This window comes from Panthera uncia (assembly GCF_023721935.1).
Source record: "Panthera uncia isolate 11264 chromosome A3 unlocalized genomic scaffold, Puncia_PCG_1.0 HiC_scaffold_12, whole genome shotgun sequence".
Lineage (NCBI taxonomy): Eukaryota > Metazoa > Chordata > Mammalia > Carnivora > Felidae > Panthera > Panthera uncia.
Window position 1 is genome coordinate 18,322,249 of NW_026057579.1, and position 19,458 is coordinate 18,341,706.

General features: G+C 41.9%; 2 protein-coding genes across 3 annotated transcripts in view; one reads left to right on the top strand and one right to left on the bottom strand.

Moving 5' to 3' along the window:
* The window catches only part of SLC4A1AP (solute carrier family 4 member 1 adaptor protein), a 28,723-nt gene extending 24,121 nt beyond the window's left edge, over positions 1-4,602 (bottom strand). The window contains exons 1-3 of the mRNA XM_049652361.1: positions 3,854-4,602; positions 3,202-3,397; positions 758-880 (exon numbers count right to left, since the gene is read on the bottom strand). Coding sequence (XP_049508318.1) covers positions 758-880; positions 3,202-3,397; positions 3,854-4,516 — 982 coding nt within the window. The 5' untranslated portion in view covers positions 4,517-4,602. The remainder of the gene's footprint in view (positions 1-757; positions 881-3,201; positions 3,398-3,853) is intronic.
* A 166-nt stretch (positions 4,603-4,768) lies between these two features.
* SUPT7L (SPT7 like, STAGA complex subunit gamma) lies at positions 4,769-19,257 on the top strand. 2 transcript variants are annotated; one of them, XM_049652363.1, is made up of 6 exons: positions 4,769-5,106; positions 5,820-5,920; positions 6,551-7,157; positions 13,800-14,124; positions 15,137-15,374; positions 16,787-19,257. In XM_049652363.1, the coding sequence occupies exons 3-6, from the start codon at positions 6,745-6,747 to the stop codon at positions 17,047-17,049; spliced, it is 1,239 nt and encodes a 412-aa protein (XP_049508320.1). In that variant the 5' UTR covers positions 4,769-5,106; positions 5,820-5,920; positions 6,551-6,744; the 3' UTR covers positions 17,050-19,257. The 2 variants fall into 2 exon arrangements, with proteins under 2 accessions (XP_049508320.1, XP_049508321.1); XM_049652364.1 differs by having other exon boundaries at positions 4,769-5,081.
* Positions 19,258-19,458: the final 201 nt, after the last annotated feature.

Consider the following 19,458-nt stretch of genomic DNA (forward strand, 5'->3'; position numbering starts at 1 on the left):
AAATGAATAAACATTAAAAAAAAATTTTTAGAAGCACAAATATCAAGAGCAGAATGCAACCAGTTCATATATATTCACACACACACACACACACACACACACACACACACACAGATGTTCTCTCAAAGCATTTCTACTGAAACAGTCCTCTATGGAAACACTCTTTAAATTATATAAGGTGAACATCCATGTTAAGAATTATAAAAGATGAGGGGCGCATGGGTGGCTCAATTTGTTAAGCTTCCGACTCTTGATCTCAGCTCAGGTCATGATCTTGTGGTTTGTGGGTTCAAGCCCCACATTGGGCTCTATGCTGATGGCATACAGCCAGCTTGGGATTCTGCGTCTCCTTCTCTCTGCCCCTCACCTGCCTGTGTGCACGCTCTTTCTCTCAAAATAAATAAATAAATAAATATTAAAAAAAAAAAAAAAAAAGAATTATAAAAGATCAGATGAAGTAGAAACAAAGAATTTTAAGAAGTTAGGTCAATCTCCCCACCACCCAAGTCTAGGATCTTCTGAGAATAATGAGACCAGATGAGTCGGAAAAAAGTAGTCCCTTTTTTCCAAGATGGGAAGAAAGACTAACAAGATTTTTACTGTTTTCAAAATAAACCTGAAGCAACTGACCACAAGGGCAAGAACTGAGCAAGGAGAGCAGCAGATAAAACACAGCATTTCTAAGTACCTTGAAGATCTACAAGACAATGCTGCTGTGGAAACCTTTTACTGGCAGGGTCAGAATCTGTTTACATACCTTCTCGGTCAAAAAAACCTTGGAGAGCCTTTTTTGGGTCCTTTATATAGAAGGCCTCCCTTTCCTGCTGAAACTCTAAGACAATGGGGTTCTCTTCAGCCTCATCCTCTACAGCATCTTCTCCTACAGGATACAGTAAAGAAAGAAAAGACAGACATAAGAAAAGACTATCCGAATGACACCCACTTTTCATTTAGCCTGCATGAAGACACAGTTATCAATGAAAAGAAAGGTGGGGGGTGGGGGACAAGGGGACATACAAAACCACCAATATAAATATCTTTAGGTTTCCTAAATCGTGTGACAAATTAAAACTTGTTTTCATGGCATCTTTTGTTTTTCCCCCATCACTATATCTCAAAAACAAAATTACCTACCACATTGTCCATGGGAAAAAAATCTAAGCTTCTTGGCCTGGCATTCCCATTCTCTATCACCTGGGTCTAATACTCTGTCTCCGATATAATTTCTTAATATTTACCATATCTGCCAGATGGACTGGCCTTCTCATTACCACTTTAAAATCATCAATCCCTAGGGGCACCTGGGTGGCTCAGTCAGTTAAGAGTCCAGCTTTGGCTCAGGTCATGATCTCACAGCTTGTGAGTTTGAGCCCCAGGTCAGGCTCTGTGCTGACAGCTCAGAGCCTAGAACCTGCTTCGGATTCTGTCTCCATCTCTCTCTGCCCCTCCCCTGCTCATGCACTGCCTCTCTCTCTCTCTCTCTCTCTCTCTCTCAATCTCAAATATAAATAAACATTTAAAAATAATATGGGGCGCCTGGGTGGCTCAGTCGGTTAAGCGTCTGACTTCGGTTCAGGTCATGACCTCATGGCTTGTGAGTTCGAGCCCCGCGTCGGGCTCTGGGCTGATAGCTCAGAGCCTGGAGCCTGTTTTGGATTGTGTCTCCCTCTCTCTGCCCCTCCCCTGTTCACACTGTCTCTCTCAAAAATAAACATTAAAAAAATAAACAAATAAATAAATAAATAAATAAAATCATCAATCCCTACCCTGAATATTTGATATTCAGCTTCCTAAGTGCTAATTTTTCTTTCCTTCAAGTTCCAACTTAAGACCCGTCTGTTTGTAGACTTAAAAACTTTCCCGGGGCGCCTGGGTGGCTCAGTCAGTTAAGCGTCCGACTTCGGCTCAGGTCATGATCTCACAGTTCGTGAGTTCGAGCCCCGCGTCGGGCTCTGTGCTGATGGCTCTGTGCTGATAGCTCGGAGCCTGGAGCCTGTTTCAGATTCTGTGTCTCCCTTTCTCTCTGCCCCTCCCCTGCTCATGCTCTGTCCCTCTCTGTCTCAAAAATAAATAAACATTAAAAAAAAAAAAAAAATTAAAAAAAAAAAAAAAACTTTCCCAAATTTTAAGTCAGTGTTGCTCAAAAGAAATATAATGAAAGCCATACATGAAAGTTTTCATTTTCTAGTAGCCACATTAAAAAGGAGCAACAAGTAAAATTATCATGTAATCAGTATAAAAATACTATGAATGTGGTATTTTATATTCTTTTTTCACACTAAGTCTTTGAAATCCAGTGAGTATTTTATATTTATAAAACAAGTCAGCTTGGACTAGCCATACTGTAAGTGTTCAATAACCACATGTGGGTAGTGGCTACAATACTGGACAGTGTGGGTCTAAGTCCTTAGTGATCACTCCCTTCTCTGAACCCTTACTCTAGCCTACTTATGGTTTCTATAGCTTTTGTTTGGCACTTACAAAAGTAATTTCATAATATTTATCCAGTCTTCCCAACAACATATTAAGGCATTCTTTTTTTTAAATTCCTAGCCCCTGAATACCCATTGTCCAAAATGTCTGGTATTATGGAAAGTTCAATTTATTCCTCTGGCTAAAGGATGAGGTTTCTCTGATTAGCTATTTCGCATTTCAGGGAATTTACACAAAGTACAAAAATTCGAAGGACTATCCTATATTGAACATTCCATGTTACTTGACTGAATATAGTTCCATCCTCTCCAATGATAATAGTCAAGGCCAGTACCATTTAAATGGTAAAAATAATAAATTAGTTGTAGGCTGAGGAAGAGTTTACAACAAGGGAGTGGACTGTAAAATGCATTAAAAGACTGGGCTCCTGGCTGGCTCAGTCCACAAAGCAAGCAACTCTTGATCTCTGGGTTGTAAGTTTGAGCCCCACTCTGAGTGTAGAGATTACTTAAAAGTAAAATCTTAAAAAAAAAAAAAAAAGAAAAAAAAAGAAAGAAAAAAGAAAAGAAATCCATAGTGCCTGTAATTCACCTTTTTGACATCAGAAAAGTTAATGAATCTCTGTGGGTTTTGGCAGTCTCGTGTGCCAATTGTATTTGTCCCATCTATCTCAAAAAGTCATGAAAGGCATATGATAGAAAACAATTAAAGATACCACCAGTAATGAATTTAAAATATTAACCTCTGGCAGCAATCTTAATTTCTTACCCATTCCCCAGGTGCAGCCCATTTCATCATCTTGACTACTAGCATTTCTCTTCCTTTCATTGGCATCCATTTCTTCTTCCTCATCCGAGTCTTCTCCTAGCATCTTCTTCTCCAACATCATTTGTTGCTGCTTGCGCAATTCTTTCAATTGCGTTACTGTCAACTCGGATTCTGCCTCTCGGTCTTCCTCTGGTCCCTGATGAACCAAGAGAAAGAATTCTTTCAGAGTTCAGGATCGCTGAATTCATATCTCACTTTCAGAAATATGGCAATGTGGGGGCGCCTGGGTGGCTCAGTCGACTAGGCGTCCGACTTCCTCTCAGGTCATAACCTCTCAGTTCGTGGCTTCGGGTCCCGCGTGGGGCTGTGTGCTGACAGCTCGGAGCCTGGAGCCTGCTTCGGAGTCTGTGTCTCCCTCTCTCTATGCTTCTCCCCTGCTCAAGCTCTCGCTCTCTCGCAAAAATAAATAAACATTAAAGTAAAATAAAAGAAAAAAATACGGCAATGTGTACAGAGGCCTGGAAAGGGGCCAGATTCTCCCACTTTTGTAATCGCTTACTGGGAGAATCTCCTTCCTCCGCGAAAGCTTAAGGAGCTCTGGAACCCAGCCCGGTGCGCTCCGGAGATTTCAGTCCTAGGTTTCTCTACTTACCTGAAGAAGAAACAGCCGGGTGCTGCCTCCAAAGCGAAGAACATGCCCGACGTGGACGCGACAATAGGTGCGGGGTGGGATGCGGGTTTTGTTAAGAAAAGTGCCATGGGTGCTTCCCAGATCGTAAAGGTAGAAGCCAGGCCCGTGGCCGTCGCATTCTCCTTCGAGGCCGGACACCCTGTGCTGCAGCACGGCGTGGTACCGAGACACCGAAGGGTGCTCCAGGCACACGTCGCAGCTAGACAGCCTCCCGAAAAGGCAGTAGCTTGTCCCTTTCAAGCTCCAGGTGCCAAGGATGGTGCCGCTCTTCAGTGTCTCTAGGCTGTAGGGGGCCGTGGCGGGGCCGCCCCACGGCGGCTCTCGGTATGGGGGAGCCCGGGTCGGACCGCCAGGGGATGGAGCCGCCGTGGGCGGCCGCGGCTGCTCCTCCGGTGGACTCTTGGTGTCCCCGCTGTCCGGCCGCACTGGCGGGACGTCAGGCTCCACGGAATCGGGGTCTAGCAGCGCCGTGGGCCCTTCCTTCTTCACCTCCTCAGGGTCTGAAGGACTGGTGGCGGGGGCCCTGCCCCGCACAGCCGGGGGCACCGGCAGGGTTGGTTTCTTGAAATCGTCATTGAGCTCTTGCAAAGCCTGAGGCTCGAACTTAGAGGAGCTATCGGCCATCCTCAATCGGGTGCGGTCTCGGAATCTGTTCCTGGGAAACCTCCCCCTTCGGTCTCTAGGTTCCTCTCCACGCCTCGCTCTCCCAGCTCCCGGTGGCTTCTCTGAACCCCGATGGCGGATTTGTTCCTTCACCACCTGCCACGTTACGAAGAGATGAATATCAAGGGCAGGTCATAATAAGAAAAACAAAAACAAAAAACAAAACAGTAAAAGGCGGTCGAGGAGCTGTCAGCACGGGGACATCTTTAGAGGTTGCAACCGGATAGTAATGACTTCCTGTGGCACAGCCAGATTGAGCAGAAGCGCTTCCGGCAGCCTGGGACCACTAATCCAAAAGCCAGTCTTCCGGGCCTGGCGCGACCCTCGCCTCGGGCCTTTCCGAGTCGTATAGTCGCGCAGCCCAGCTCCTGCGAAGCGGCAGTGAATAGTGCCTCCGTCCAGGTCCAGACCTCCTCGTCTCCCGGCTGCTCCGGGCATCAGGAGACCCCAGGATCCTATGATTGGCGCCTGTGCCTGCTGACCGTGACCGAGGAGCCCCGAGGGACCTGGACGTTCCTTGAGCTTGGTGCCTGTTCTTCGTCCTCTTTTCGGTGAAATTAAGGAACAGGGCGATTTTTTGTGTGTCCCCTCATTGATCCGTTTCTTTGTTCATTCTTTTGTTTGTTTTCCAAAACCAGTTATTGAGACTGCATAGTGTAGTGGTTAAGAGCCTGACTGTCTGGATTGTCTCCCTCGGTCATTTGTGATATTGAGAAAGACAGTGGGCCTTAGCTTCCACCTTTAAAAACTGAAGTAGTTGGGAAAACCGAATCAAACAATAAAGGCAAAGCCTGGCACATAGTAAGCGCTCACTAAATGCCGGGTATACTGTGTGCCAGACACGGTACAAAGATCATGGTTGTGGGAGATAGATGAGAGAATAAAATTGATTGAGATAAGTACTAGTTTAAATCCATGCCTAAATGCTGTGATGGAAACACCAGAAGTGCTGTGAGAATATAATAAAGGGAGATTTACTGGGGAGATGATGGGGAGTGGTAACTTAACCTATACTTAAGAATGAATAAAAGTCGCCAAGAATGTGGTGGGTGGCAGGGCATTTCTGGCAGATCACAACTTAAAGGGTCAATTTGTGGAAATACATGGGATTCTCCAGAAACTGAGTAGCATGATATATGTTAGAACTAGGGTAATAATTTCCCTCTTTGTTATTCCACTGCACCAGGTCTGTGTCTCTAGAGCAGCCCTTTCTGCACATTTTTATATCAAAATAGTCTGTTTATATTTCTCTCCTTCACCTCAGGTCGGGGATCTGGCAGTGGTCTTTGTCTTCTTCCATAATGCGTGGCATTTGGTAAACATTTGTTCAACTTGAAGAGACATATGGGCAATGAATCTGGAAAGGTGTGTTGAAGTCAGATTGCAAATTTTGATCAATGGTAGACCAAAGAATTCTGGCCGACTTTTTCCAATAGGTAATGAGAAGCCATTAGATCTGAGTTGTAATAAGAGTAAGTCTAGCAGCACTGGAGAATAGATTAGACACAAGGAGAGACTGGAGTAAGGGATGCCAATTAGGAGGCAGCAGAAATCACTCAGATTCTTCCCTATGTATGTCAGAAGTTCAATGCCTAAAACCATTTAGACTACTGGTCAATAAATTTTTCCACCAGGATCCATTGAAATATTGCTCATGTTTTTGACATACACAGAATAAGAACCACCTCTTCCTATCTTTACTCCCTTTTCTCCTACTGATTCAGGACAGATGTGTCAAGATACTCTGAGAAATATTCCAGGTGTCATTTAAGTATCTTGCCTTGCAAATTGCTCAAGATTGGGCACGATGATAGTTCTAGTAATGAGTTAGTGGGGTGAGATGGAAAACACGGACACTAGAGCTCCCAATACTATTGCAGCTGTTAGTCTCCTAATGACCCAAATGCCACCTATGGCTCAGTCCAGTAGGAATTGTCATTGTGTGTGACTGTGGTGACTGGCATCTAACAGTTGTATCTCTCTTAATTTCTTCAGGGAGAACGTCTTTGGTCCTACAGCGTTGCTGACACTGACATATTCTAAGTCGTGTTGAACAGCCTACTTTTTATGTCAATAACTGGCCAGACTTCATATTTTTCTACTACAGAAGCCTATAAGAGATTTAAGATTTAAGAACACTGCTTTCGGTTATCACTACATTTAACGTGAAAGTTCTTTCTTATTCCAAAATGTTGAGATACTGGGGAGAGATACCAATCTCATCAAGCCAGACCAACAGGAGTTCCTTTGATTTGCTCCCACGGGAGTTCCGTCTTGTGGAAGTCCATGACCCACCCCTGCATCAACCCTCAGCCAATAAGCCCAAGCCCCCCACTATGCTGGACATCCCGTCAGAGCCATGCAGCCTCACCATCCATACCATTCAGCTGATCCAGCACAACCGACGTCTGCGCAACCTCATTGCCACAGCTCAGACCCAGAGTCAGCAGCAGACAGAAGGTGTAAAGACTGAAGAGAATGAACCTCTTCCCTCTTGCCCTGGGTCACCTCCTCTTCCTGATGACCTCCTGCCTTTAGACTGTAAGAATCCCAATGCACCATTCCAGATTCGGCACAGTGATCCAGAGAGTGACTTTTATCGGTAAGACAAGGCTTTGCTCTATCTTACTTTTCTCAAAACATCTGCACAACACTGTTCAGCATGTAATAGCATTCCTGTGAAGAAACTGAGGATAAGAGTAATTGACATGGCCAAAGTTGCTCAAGTAATTAGTAGGAAGTCTAAGACTTGAACTGATCTTCAAATCCAGAATCTGTATCTTTTATTTATTTTTTTTTAAAGTTTATTTATTTATTTATTTTGAGAAAGACAGAGCACATGCAGGGGAGGAGCAGAGAGAGAATCCCAGGTAGGCTTCATGCAGTCAGTGTACAGAGCCTGACAACGGGGCTCGAATTCAAGAATTTGAGTTTAACCGACTGAGCCACACAGCCTCCCCTGCGTCTTTTATTTTTGAGGTAACAAATATTTATTGAGTGCTTATTCTATACCAGCCACTTTGCTAGGAGCAAGGAACTACCCCGGTATGTGAAAGAAGCCATGGCCTCACAATCCACAGAGTGTAGTCTTTCTATTTCATTTAAAATGTATATTATGGATTTAGCTCAGTGTCTTAAAATTTAGGTTCATGGACTTATTCTCATATTCTCAGGAATCCATTAAGTTTTATGTAAGATGTTTAAATTGTGTACAGTTGACCCTTGAACAACACCAGTTTGAATTGTGCAGGCCCACTTACATGCGGATGTTTTTACAGAACAGTACTGTAGATGTATTTTCTCTTCCTTATGGTTTTCTTGGTAACATTTTCTTTTCTGTAGCTTACTTTATTGTAAGAACATAGTATACTTTATTGTAAGAACATAGTATATAATACATATACAAAATATGTGTCAATTGACTTTATGTTATCACTAAGGCTTCCAGTTAATAGCAGGCTATTAGTCATTGGGGTGCCTGGCTGGCCTAGTCAGAAGAGCATGTGACTCTTGATCTCAGGGTCGTGAGTTTGAACTCTGTGTTGGGTATAGAGATTACTAAAAAGAAGTTAATAAATAAATATAAAAAAAATAGTAAACCATTAATCATTAACTTTTGGGGGAGTCAAAGCTATATGCAGATTCTCTACTTCATGGCGGGGGCGGGGGGTTGGCACCCCTAACTCCCACATTGTTCATGGATCAACTGTATTTTCACTTTGATAACATCATTTAAGAAATAATATAAAAATGTTCTTGATCCTTGTTATTCAAAACCTGGGCGGAGACTAACAGCATCAACATCACCTGGGAGCTTGTTAGAAGTTCAGAATCTCAGGGCCTACATAGCCTGCTGAATCAGAATCTTCATTTTAACAAGATCTCCAGAAGATTCGTGTGTATATTTAAGTTTGAGAAGCCCTATTCCAAGACCTCTGAATGACTGCCTTATAACCTAATGCTACTACTAGGTTTCAGTGTGTAAGTTTGCATTTGGCGCGAAATAATTACTTTTTGTTTTCATTTTGAAGTTTGTCAGACCAAAGAAAAGTTTAAATGATAGTACAGGAGGGGCGCCTGGGTAGGTCAGTTGGTTAAGCATCCGACTTCAGCTCAGGTCATGATCTCATTGTTTGTGGGTTTGAACCCCACAGCAGACTCTGTGCTGACAGCTCAGAGCCTGGAGCCTGCTTCAGATTCTGTGTCTCCCTCTCCCTCTGCCCCTCCCCCACTCACACTCTGTCTCCCTCTCTCAAATATAAATAAACATGAAAAAAATTTTAAATAGTACAAAAAATGCCCAAGTACTCCTTACCAGGATTTACCAATTGTTAACATTTTGCTACATTTATTTTCTCTCACATATGTATAAGTGTGTATACACACATAAATATGTATATAATATATACACATACACACTTTTTTTGTCAAATATTTTAAAGCTGCACATATCCCAATATTTTACCCCTTAATTCTTAAGCATTCTTTCACCTCTAAATTCTTCACCTTATCCTAAGAATAAGGAAAATTTCCTATGTGATTTCAATACTATTATCACACCAAAGTAAATGAACACTAAGTAAATAATATAAGCCCAGTTTAGATTACTCCAGTTCTCCAAAATACCTTTTGTAGATATATTTTTCCCTAATCCAGAACCTAACAAAGATTCATGCATTGCCTTTGGTTGTTTTTTTTTATTTATTTTTTTATTTTAAAAAAAAATTATTTTTTCAACGTTTATTTATTTTTGAGAGAGAGAGACAGAGCACGAACAGGGGAGGGGCAGAGACAGAGGGAGACACAGAATCTGAAACAGGCTGCAGGCTCTGAGCTGTCAGCACAGAGCCCGAAGCGGGGCTCGAACTCACGGGCCGTGAGATCATGACCTGAGCCGAAGTCGGACGCTTAACCGACCAAGCCACCCAGGCGCCCCTGCCTTTGGTTGTTTAGTGTCTTTTAAACCAGAATAGCTTCCTCTTTAAAAAAAAAAAAAAAAAAAAAATTTAAATCTTTTTTAAGAGTTCAGGTCATTTAGAATATAGAATGTCCCACTCACTGGATTTGCTGATTATTACCTCGAGATTAGATTCAGGTTAAATATGTGTTTAGCCAAAAAAAAAAAAAAAAAACCAACCCCATAAATAATACTGCATATTACTCATTGCATGTGCTTATTGATGATAATAGTTACTACTATTTTAATTGTCCCAAATTAATGAGAAAAGAACAGAAATAGGCTTAATAAGTAAGGGTTGCAGTTGGGCCAGATGGAGACCAGATGATGTTCTGGGGCACTGTATAATCGAAGGTTCTAAAGTCCTAGGAATAGTGAAAACTGTCATTACATGCATGGCACAAGAAAACTTGCTCTGTGGTGATCAGTACCCTATTGACATTTTGAAGGCAGTTTAGCTTTAACAAAATTATGTTGTTCATCATATTAAATTGATGCTGTTACTTATTTTTAACTTAATTTTTTTTTTTTAATTTAGAGAGTGAGAGAGAGAGAGAGAGAGAGAGAGAGAGAGTAGGGGGGTGGGGCAAAGGGAGAGAGAAAGAGATAGAGAATCTCACACAGGCTCCACACTCAGCACAGAGCCTGATGCAGGACTCAATCCCCTGAGACCATGACCTGACCTGAAATCACCACTCGGATGTTCAACTGACTGAACCACTCAGGTGCCCGATGCTATTATTTAGAATTCTGTAGTTGTGTGTAAAACTTCTAATTTTTTTTTTCTTTTTCAAGTTTTTTTTTTTAATTTTTAAATATTTATTTAGTTTTGAGAGAGAGACAGAGTATGAGCAGAGAGAGGCAGAGAGAGAGGGACACACAAAATCCGAAGTAGGATCAGGCTCCCAGCTGTCAGCCCAGAGCCCAATGTGGGTCTTGAACTCACGAACCGTGAGATCATGACCTGAGCCAAAGTCAGACGCCTAACCGACTAAGCCACCCAGGTATCCCTCAAGTTTTTATTTAAATTCCAGTTAGTTAACATACAGGGTAATATTAGTTTCAGGTGTAGGATTTAGTGATTCATCACTTACATACAACACCCCGTGCTCATCACAAGTGCCCTCCTTAATACCTATCACCCATTTAACCCATCCCCCTGCCCACCTCTCCTCCAGCAACCCTCAGTTTATTCTCTATAGTTAAGAGTCTGTTTTCCGGTTTGCCTCTCTTTTTTTCCCCTATATTCATCTATATGTTTCGTAAATTCCACATATGAGTGAAATCATACGGTATTTGTGACCTCTTTCACTCAACATAATACTCTCTAGTACTATTCATGTCATTGCAAACAGCAAGATTTCATTTTTTATGGCTGAGAAATAGTCCACTATAGATATGTAATATATCTATATTATGTATGTATATAATACATGTATATCATGTGTATATATTTTATATATATATATAAAATATATATGTGTCTTCTTTATCCATTCCTCAGTCGATGGACATTTGGGCTCTTTCCATAATTTGGCTATTGTTGATAATTCTGCTATAAACATCAGGGTGCATGTATCCTTTTAACTCTTCAAATCAGTATTTTTGTATCCTTTGGGTAAATACCTAGTAGTGCAATTGCTAGGTCGTAGGGTAATTCTATTTTTAACTTACTGAGGAACCTCTATACTATCTTCCAAAGCGGGCTGCACCAGTTTGCATTTCCATCAACAGTGTTCAGAGTGTTCCCTTTTCTCCATATCCTCGCCAACATCTCTTGTTTTCTGTGTTGTTAATTTTAGCCGTTCTGACAGGTGTGAGGTGATATCTCATTGTACTTTTGATTTGTATTTCCCTGATGATGACTGACGTCGAGCATCTTTTCATGTGTCTGTTAGCCGTCTGTATGTCTTCTTGGGAAAAATGTCTATTCATGTCCTCTGCCGATTTTTAACTGGATTGTTTGGTTTTGGGTGTTGAGTTTTATAAGTTCTTTATATAGATTTTGGATGGATACTAACCCTTTATCAGATGTCATTTGCAAATATGCAATATTCTGAAATATTCTCCCATTCTGAAGGTTGCCTTTTAGTTTTGTTGTTTCTTCTTGTTGTGCAGCAGCTTTTTATCTTGATGAAGTCCCAATAGTTTATTTTTGCTTTTGTTTCTTTGCCTCAGGAGATGTATCTAGTAAGAAGTTGCTACGGCCAATGTCAAAGATGTTATACTGCCTGTGTTCTCCTCTAGGATTTTGATGGTTTCCTGTCTCACAGTTAGGTCTTTTCATCCACTTTGAATTTATTTTTGTATATGGTGTAAGAAAGTGGTCCAGTTTTCCCAACACCATTCGTTGAAGACACTGTCTTTTTTTCCATTGGATATTCTTTCATGTTTTGTCAAAGATTCGTTGACCATCTAGTTGTGGATCCATTTCTGGGTTTTCTGTTCAGTTCCATTGATCTCTGTTTCCATTTTTGTGCCAGTACCATACTGTCTTCATCACTACATCTTTGTAATATAACTTGAAGTCTGGAATTGTGATCCTCTGGCTTGGCTTGGCTTTTCTTTTTGAAGATTGCTTTGGCTATTGAGGATCTTTTTTAGGATTTTAGAATTATTTTGTTCTAGCTCTGTGAAAAATGCTGGTGGTATTTTGATAAGGATTGCATTAAATGTGTAGTTTGCTTAGCGTAGTATAGGCATTTTAATAATATTTGTTCTTCCAATCTCAAACTTCTGATTTTAATTGTTAGGAAGAGCTGTAACCATCAGAAGCTTATAACTAGTTTGTTTTATACATACTTAAGAAACTGTTTAACAGAAATAATTTGCATCAGCTATGGGGGTGCTAAAAAAATTATTGTCCTTTGAAATAAGTCCATGCATTACTCAAATAAAGCAATACTGGTTTAGCTATTTATTAGGTACTTCTGAGCCTTTAGCTTTTGGCCTAGGGAGCCTGGCCATGGGAAATGATGGTGGAAATAGTAAATGAAAAGTTATTTCGCAGTTGGTTTTATTTTCCAGCTATTATGTGGATTGCAGTAGTTGCTTCTGAGCAGATGATAGTAAAGTGGGTGGATAGCTCCTCAAGCCCCCTTGTACAGCACATGGGGACACATGCCAAGTATGTACCTTATTTTATCCATTTACTTCCTTTGTCAGAGGGAGACAGAAGATAGGAATTTTATATTTTTCTAAGTAATTAGAAGTTTGCTAGAAGTTATTTTTAGGAGACCAGGCAGCTTTTTTGTTTGTTTGTTTGTTTGTTTTTCAGATTAAGATCTCTACAGGGGTGCCTGGGTGGCTCAGTGGGTGAAGCATCAGACCCTGGATTTTGACTCAGGTCATGATCCTAGAGTCGTGGGATCGAGCCCCGCATCGGGCTCCATGCTAAGTGTGTAGGCTGCTTGGTATTCTCTCTTTCTCCCCCTGCCCTTCTCCCTCACTCGTGCTCTCTCTCTCTCTCGCTGTCTCTCTGGTTCTCTCTCTCAGACAATTACTTAATTTAATTTAATTTAAAAAAAGATTTCTACAGCAGTGATTAGGACAAAATGGTGTATTATGAAGAACATATTATATATGCTGCCAAAGCAAGCACAGTATTATGAAGAACATAGGCTCTGAAGTTAGAAGCTCAACCTCTTGATAATACCTGTACAACTTCTGGCAGGTCAGCCCCTCTGAACCTCAATTTCCTCACCTGTCAAATGGGAATAATAGGGACCCTACCCATTTCTTTACACAGGGTAGGATAAAAATGCTTTGGAGACTGTATGTATTTTAAATTGTTTTTATAAAATTGAGTTGCTTTCCCAGTTTCACAAATGGTCTATTTTAGTTGTAGAAGAATCTCCTAATTGGGACTGTGAATTTCTGAAAGTCCATTTATCACCCAGCATATGAGGAAACTATGTTGTGGGGAAATAACTAGAGCACCACTGAGCAGTATCTCAGCTCTAGTGTTAAATTTTATTATCTCCTACAAATGATCAATATCAGGATGGTAAAAGGAAGCTTCCTATTTACCTGACACTCTTTTATATTGTTTGTTATAGACATGTATTGCCTATTAAAGCTTTGTGTACTTGGAGGAGCTCAGAGATGACTGTGAGTTGTTGAGACCTGCGCTGGCCGCAGCAAGATGAAACTGGGCTCTGTAATCTGCATAGAATCCCCTAGAAAGCTGGGCCAGCGGCTTGACCGAAATTATAAAACTCCTAGGGAAACAGGACAGGTGACCCCTGTGCGAGAGCACTGATAACATTGCCACGTGTCCCCTTTCAGTGGGAAGGGGGAACCTGTGACGGAACTCAGCTGGCACTCCTGTCGGCAGCTCCTTTACCAGGCAGTGGCCACAATCCTGGCCCACGCAGGCTTTGAGTGTGCTAATGAAAGTGTCCTGGAGACCCTCACTGATGTGGCACACGAGTACTGCCTTAAATTCACCAAGTTGCTGCGCTTCGCTGTGGATCGGGAGGCCCGGCTGGGGCAGACTCCTTTCCCTGACGTTATGGAGCAAGTATTCCATGAAGTGGGCATTGGCAGCGTGCTCTCCCTCCAGAAGTTCTGGCAGCACCGCATCAAGGACTATCACAGTTACATGCTACAGGTGAGGTGACCCCATGAGAAGTGGGTAAAAGTGTATAATGTAGGGGTGTTAGCAGGATCCCACAACACTTACCCTAGAGAGCAGGGTACAGGGTCTTGGAACAGAGTGGACTTGACATGCTCTCCTCCTGGCCTTGGCTGTGTTCCATCGGCCTCATCGCTGACCTGGCCTGACCCAGGGGCCTTCTTTAGCCAATGAGTGGCTCCATTTATTGATCACACTTCCTCTGGAAGAAATTATACACGGGTATGTAGAGTCTGAGAGAATGTGGTTAGCATGCTTTATTCATCAGGTATTTATTGAGTCCTATTTTGAGTCAGGCACTGTGGGATACAACAGTGAACAAGTTCTTTCAGCTTGTATTCTTGAGAGGGAAACAAAAACAAGTAAATAAATAATGATCAAAACAATTTCAGCTGGCATTAAGTGCTGTGGAAAAACAGAACCAAACAGAATGAGATGATACTGCCCAAGGGTGGAAGAGGGGGCAGAGATACCATTTTGGGTTAGAACCAGAAATACCTAATCTCTTTAATCTATGTGGCCTTAAGTCATTTGTTCACTGTTTTGTTTTTCCCAAATCTAAAATATGATAAGGACTTTTTAACACCCAACAAAAAAGTCTTTGCTAAGCGATTCAGATTTCCTACACCATTCATTATCCACCTAGGGTGGATATGTCAACAGTTTTTACAGACAAAAATATAATCTTTTGTCCCCATTCTGATTTATCTCTAACAAAACCTCTTTTGCCTTTGTGTAGCTTAATTAATGACACACAAAGTCTCTGCAAACAACTTTTCTTTACATGTCTCTGTCATTTACAAATGCAAACTCAACACCTTACACAAATTCCTTCCATGTGTCAACTATGCTCAAAAAAAAAAAAGAAAAAGAAAAAAATTTCCTTCCATCGGCAGTGGTTGTTTTATTCATATTCACATGATGTTGTTTTTTCCATGGGATGCCACAAGCTGACTATCCACCAAAAATGACTCTTGCTTGCCAACAGATTAGTAAGCAACTATCTGAGGAGTATGAAAGGATTGTCAATCCTGAGAAGGCCACAGAGGACACTAAACCTGTAAAGATCAAGGAAGAACCTGTAAGTGACATCACCTTCCCCGTCAGTGAGGAGCTGGAGGCTGACCTTACTTCTGGAGACCAGTCACTGCCCATGGGAGTCCTCGGGGCTCAGAGTGAGCGCTTCCCATCTAACCTGGAGGTCGAGGCTTCGCCACAGGCTTCAAGTAAGAGAAATCAACCGACTCTGATTCTGGGAGATCTGCCAATCTCAGCACTCTGCATTTTGGAATCAAACTCTGGAGATGAGAGGAAAAAAAAGTGTGGGTGGCAGGAGATTGGAAAGTCTAAAAACAAATACAGCCTCATTGATCTAGTGATACCAACATTCTTTTCTTTGTAATCAGTGAAGGGAGGACTAACACAACTGTACAGGCATTATTTAAAATCATTCCAAGTTAGGATATAGATTCAGTATGTGTTATCCTATTGATTGCCAGAGTTAATTTAGCTGACCCATATGGGTGGGCAGATGCCCCCTTTATCACTTAGTATGCTGTACTGTTTTTTCCTGATGCTTCTACTCATTAGACAACTTCCAGATTAAATAGAGGAATGTTAATTGCTCAAGGCTGTTTGAATAGTTGGGCTTCCTTGCTAGAGTGCTCCCAATAAATTGTAGCTGAAAGGGATTGAAATAGGGCTATCCAGTTAGAGGTGCCTGCTTCTTCTTCCAGACTCTGTGATCACCTTAGGAACCAGGATGAGCAATTCTTAAGTTAGGTAGATTGCAAATTAGTCGAGATACTCAGTGTTGTTGTTTTTTTTTTACAAATATAAATGGCCATTTCATCAATGCACAAATCCTAGACAGAATTAGGCCACATCATTTTAAGTGTTGAGCAGAGAACTTTTCACCATGGAAGAAGTAAAAACCACAAACAGTGTTGCTAGAACACAGACAGGAGGGCCGAAGAGAAATTGTTGCAGACTTAGGAACCATGTCTCTTTTCAGCATTCTGGGAACTGCTGCCAGCATTTTGTAGTGATCATTAAGTTCATAATATGAGAGAGGACCAGGGACTCAAAAGGCAGGAAAATAGGACAGCTTTATAGAAGGAAGGAAAGAAACAATACCTGAACAAGAAACCATGGTTGTTGCCTGCCTTTGGGCCATGAGACAGGGAATCTTTGTACCTGTGTAGTTTTACTTCCCTGGTTTAGGGAAAATGGGAGGGTGGGTGAGGTGGGGTAAAGGAGAGTAGAGGAAGTGGAAAGGAAAATATTCAGAATTGGTAGTTTGTTTGTTTTTTCATTTTTATTTTTGAGAGAGAGAGAGAGCTAGAAGGTGATTGGGGAGGGAGAGAGAGAATCCTAAGCAGGCTCAATGTGGGGCTCGAACCCACAAATCATGAGATCATGACCTGAGCCAAAATTAAGAGTCAGCCACTTAACTGACTAAGCCACCACCCAGGCACCCCTGGAGCTGGTAGCTTTTTGAACAGAAGATAACAACCATATTCTCCAGCCAGGCAGAATCAGAGTAAAAACTGAGCTTAAAGGCTGCCCTGGGTAAAATATTTGTTTTGCTGTGTTCCAGCCTTGGCTTACTACTAGTTGTGTGTTCTTCCATTGCTAGGCACGGAGGTAAATGCTTCCCCTCTTTGGAATCTGGCCCATGTGAAAATGGAACCTCAAGAGAGTGAAGAAGGCAACGTCTCTGGGCATGGTGTGCTGGGCAGTGATGTCTTCGAGGAGCCCATGTCCGGGATGAGTGAAGCTGGAATCCCCCAGAGCCCCGATGACTCAGACAGCAGCTATGGTTCCCACTCCACTGATAGCCTCATGGGGTCCTCCCCTGTTTTCAACCAGCGTTGCAAGAAGAGGATGAGGAAAATATAAAAGGAAAAGGGGAGATGTTCTGTCCAGATCCAGAAGACCCAACAGAAAACCTTGATGTATTCAAATATTTCCATAAAAGGTGATTTGACTCTTACTCTCAACCACAGAGCAATTTCTGGATTTCAGTGGAGATGGATTTAACAAAACAAGTTTGCATTTTACTTTTACATCCAGTTTTGTAGTTTTCCACAACGAAGCCATCTTTTACAGACCGTTCATGACACTGGGATGATAATCAGGAGACAGAGCACTGTCCCGGTCATCCTTACCATTGCACAGCTAAGAAGTACATACTGGTTGGCCCTGTACTGCACGGATATTGTACAGATTGAGATTGTTATCAGACCTCCAAGCTGTGCTTGCAAAGACTCACAAGTAAATATATGCTGATATATCAGTTTTTTCACTGAACTTGCTTCACTTTGGGGTCGAATCACTGGGAACCCGGTACTAAAACCTAACAGAAAATAGCTAATCCCCTTTTTAGTGGTCTTTTTTGAACAGTTTTTGCTGCCCATGAGGTCTTCTGAACCCAGGGGTGTGTGGTGCTTCTTTGGCAGCCGTGTTTCATCCACATCGCTTTTTTTTTTTTCCTTTAGGGAAAAAAAAAATTTTTAACATTTATTTATTATTGAGAGACAGAGAAAGATAGAGCATGAGTATGGAAGGGGCAGAGAGAGGGAGAGACACAGAATCCGAAGCAGGCTCCAGGCTCCAAGCTGTCAGCACAGAGCCCAACACAGGGCTCGAACTCACAAACCACAAGATCATGACCCAACCCAAAGCCAGATGCTCAACCGACTGAGCCACCCAGGTACCCCTCCTTTTTCCTTTTAATCTCTGCCCCCAAAATGGGGCTCGAACTCACGACCCCAAGATCACGGGTCACATGCTCTACCAAAAGCAGGCACCCTTCTCCTTCTTTAGACTTACTCCATCTACCCTCATCCTTTTTTTGTCATTTTCTCATTTCCATGCAGCTTTTAAAAATATTTCACCATGTACTTTTCAGTTGTTTTCTTATCTTTATTGGGAATGAAGTAAACATGACCTGTCCAAGGACAGACTTGCACGGATTCCATTTGTTGCATCTACTTGGCCATCAGAGGACAGCAGTCCTTCCTTTGCCAGAATTCCACATCTGCATTGTGTTGCTACTGGACGGGCAGCCTCCAAAATAACAATAGTATACACATCTTTCTCCTTTACATCATGTCCTCAACTTTACATTATTACTCACCCATCATAGTGTTGCCCTGCCTGGCATCTAAAAGTCTCAGTATTTATTAAGTGAATGATTACCACTGGAATAATTAGGAGTAATTGGCAAATGTGTGGTTTTTGCCTTGGTAATGGGTGCTGGTATGTTAAATTCTGCTGAAATTTGTTTTTTGGGTACAGTCTTTTGAAATTTACCACATTCTTTTAATAGGGACCAAAATCAAGGCATGGCTTTAATTAGTACATTATTGAATGCCTTAAATGTCCCAGGTGCTGAGAATAAAAACGAATGCAACAGCAGTAAAATGAGGTTATAAACTATCAGGTAACTTACAAATTTGCTAACTGTACAACCCTTAGCATGCTTATCTAAACTCCTATTCCAGACTCAGTTACCTTCACTTTCCCCTATTTATGAAAGTAGACATCAAGCAGTTTCCATAAAGTAGCCATCTAGTATTTAATCCATTCAATTAGCAAGCATTTATTGAGCAACTGTTATGTACTGGTTCCTGTGCAAGAGATACAGAGATGAGTAAGACTGTGTCCCTGTCCTTATGGAGCTTTCAGACGAGTTATTTTTTAAAGAAGTACTCAAAGGCACTAAGCAGAAAAACCAAATATATTCAGTTTGCTTTGTAAATGTTTTCCTCTTGAACAGGTTCAAAAAATTTTTTTAACATTTTATTTTTTACATTCATCATGCCACGAATTCATAGGGAATGGGCTCCAGCAGCTCATGCTTCTTTCCATTGGTTCAAAGTGTACTTCTCTTGGGGCGCCTGGGTGGCGCAGTCGGTTAAGCGTCCGACTTCAGCCAGGTCACGATCTCGCGGTCCGTGAGTTCGAGCCCCGCGTCAGGCTCTGGGCTGATGGCTCGGAGCCTGGAGCCTGTTTCCGATTCTGTGTCTCCCTCTCTCTCTGCCCCTCTCCCGTTCATGCTCTGTCTCTCTCTGTCCCAAAAATAAATAAAAAACGTTGAAAAAAAAAAATTCAAAGTGTACTTCTCTGGGTGGGGCAGGCTGGTACTTCAGCTGAATCCAAATACCTTTTTCTTTGGCTTCCTTCTTTTCCTGATCATTTTCCTTCGCACGTTTCAGGAAGCTCTCTGAAGAATTAATATGTACAATCCCCTTTCACAAGAACCTTGCCCTTGTTTACAACAATGGCAGCAGCATACTGGGCAAC

Excerpts from the sequence above, each read along its gene's own strand:
- SUPT7L (XM_049652363.1), top strand. The coding sequence starts at position 6,745 with ATGTTGAGATACTGGGGAGAGATACCAATCTCATCAAGCCAGACCAAC. Across the intron at positions 7,158-13,799 it reads CCAGAGAGTGACTTTTATCG|TGGGAAGGGGGAACCTGTGA; the intron begins GTAAGACAAGGC and ends GTCCCCTTTCAG. Across the intron at positions 14,125-15,136 it reads ATCACAGTTACATGCTACAG|ATTAGTAAGCAACTATCTGA; the intron begins GTGAGGTGACCC and ends GCTTGCCAACAG.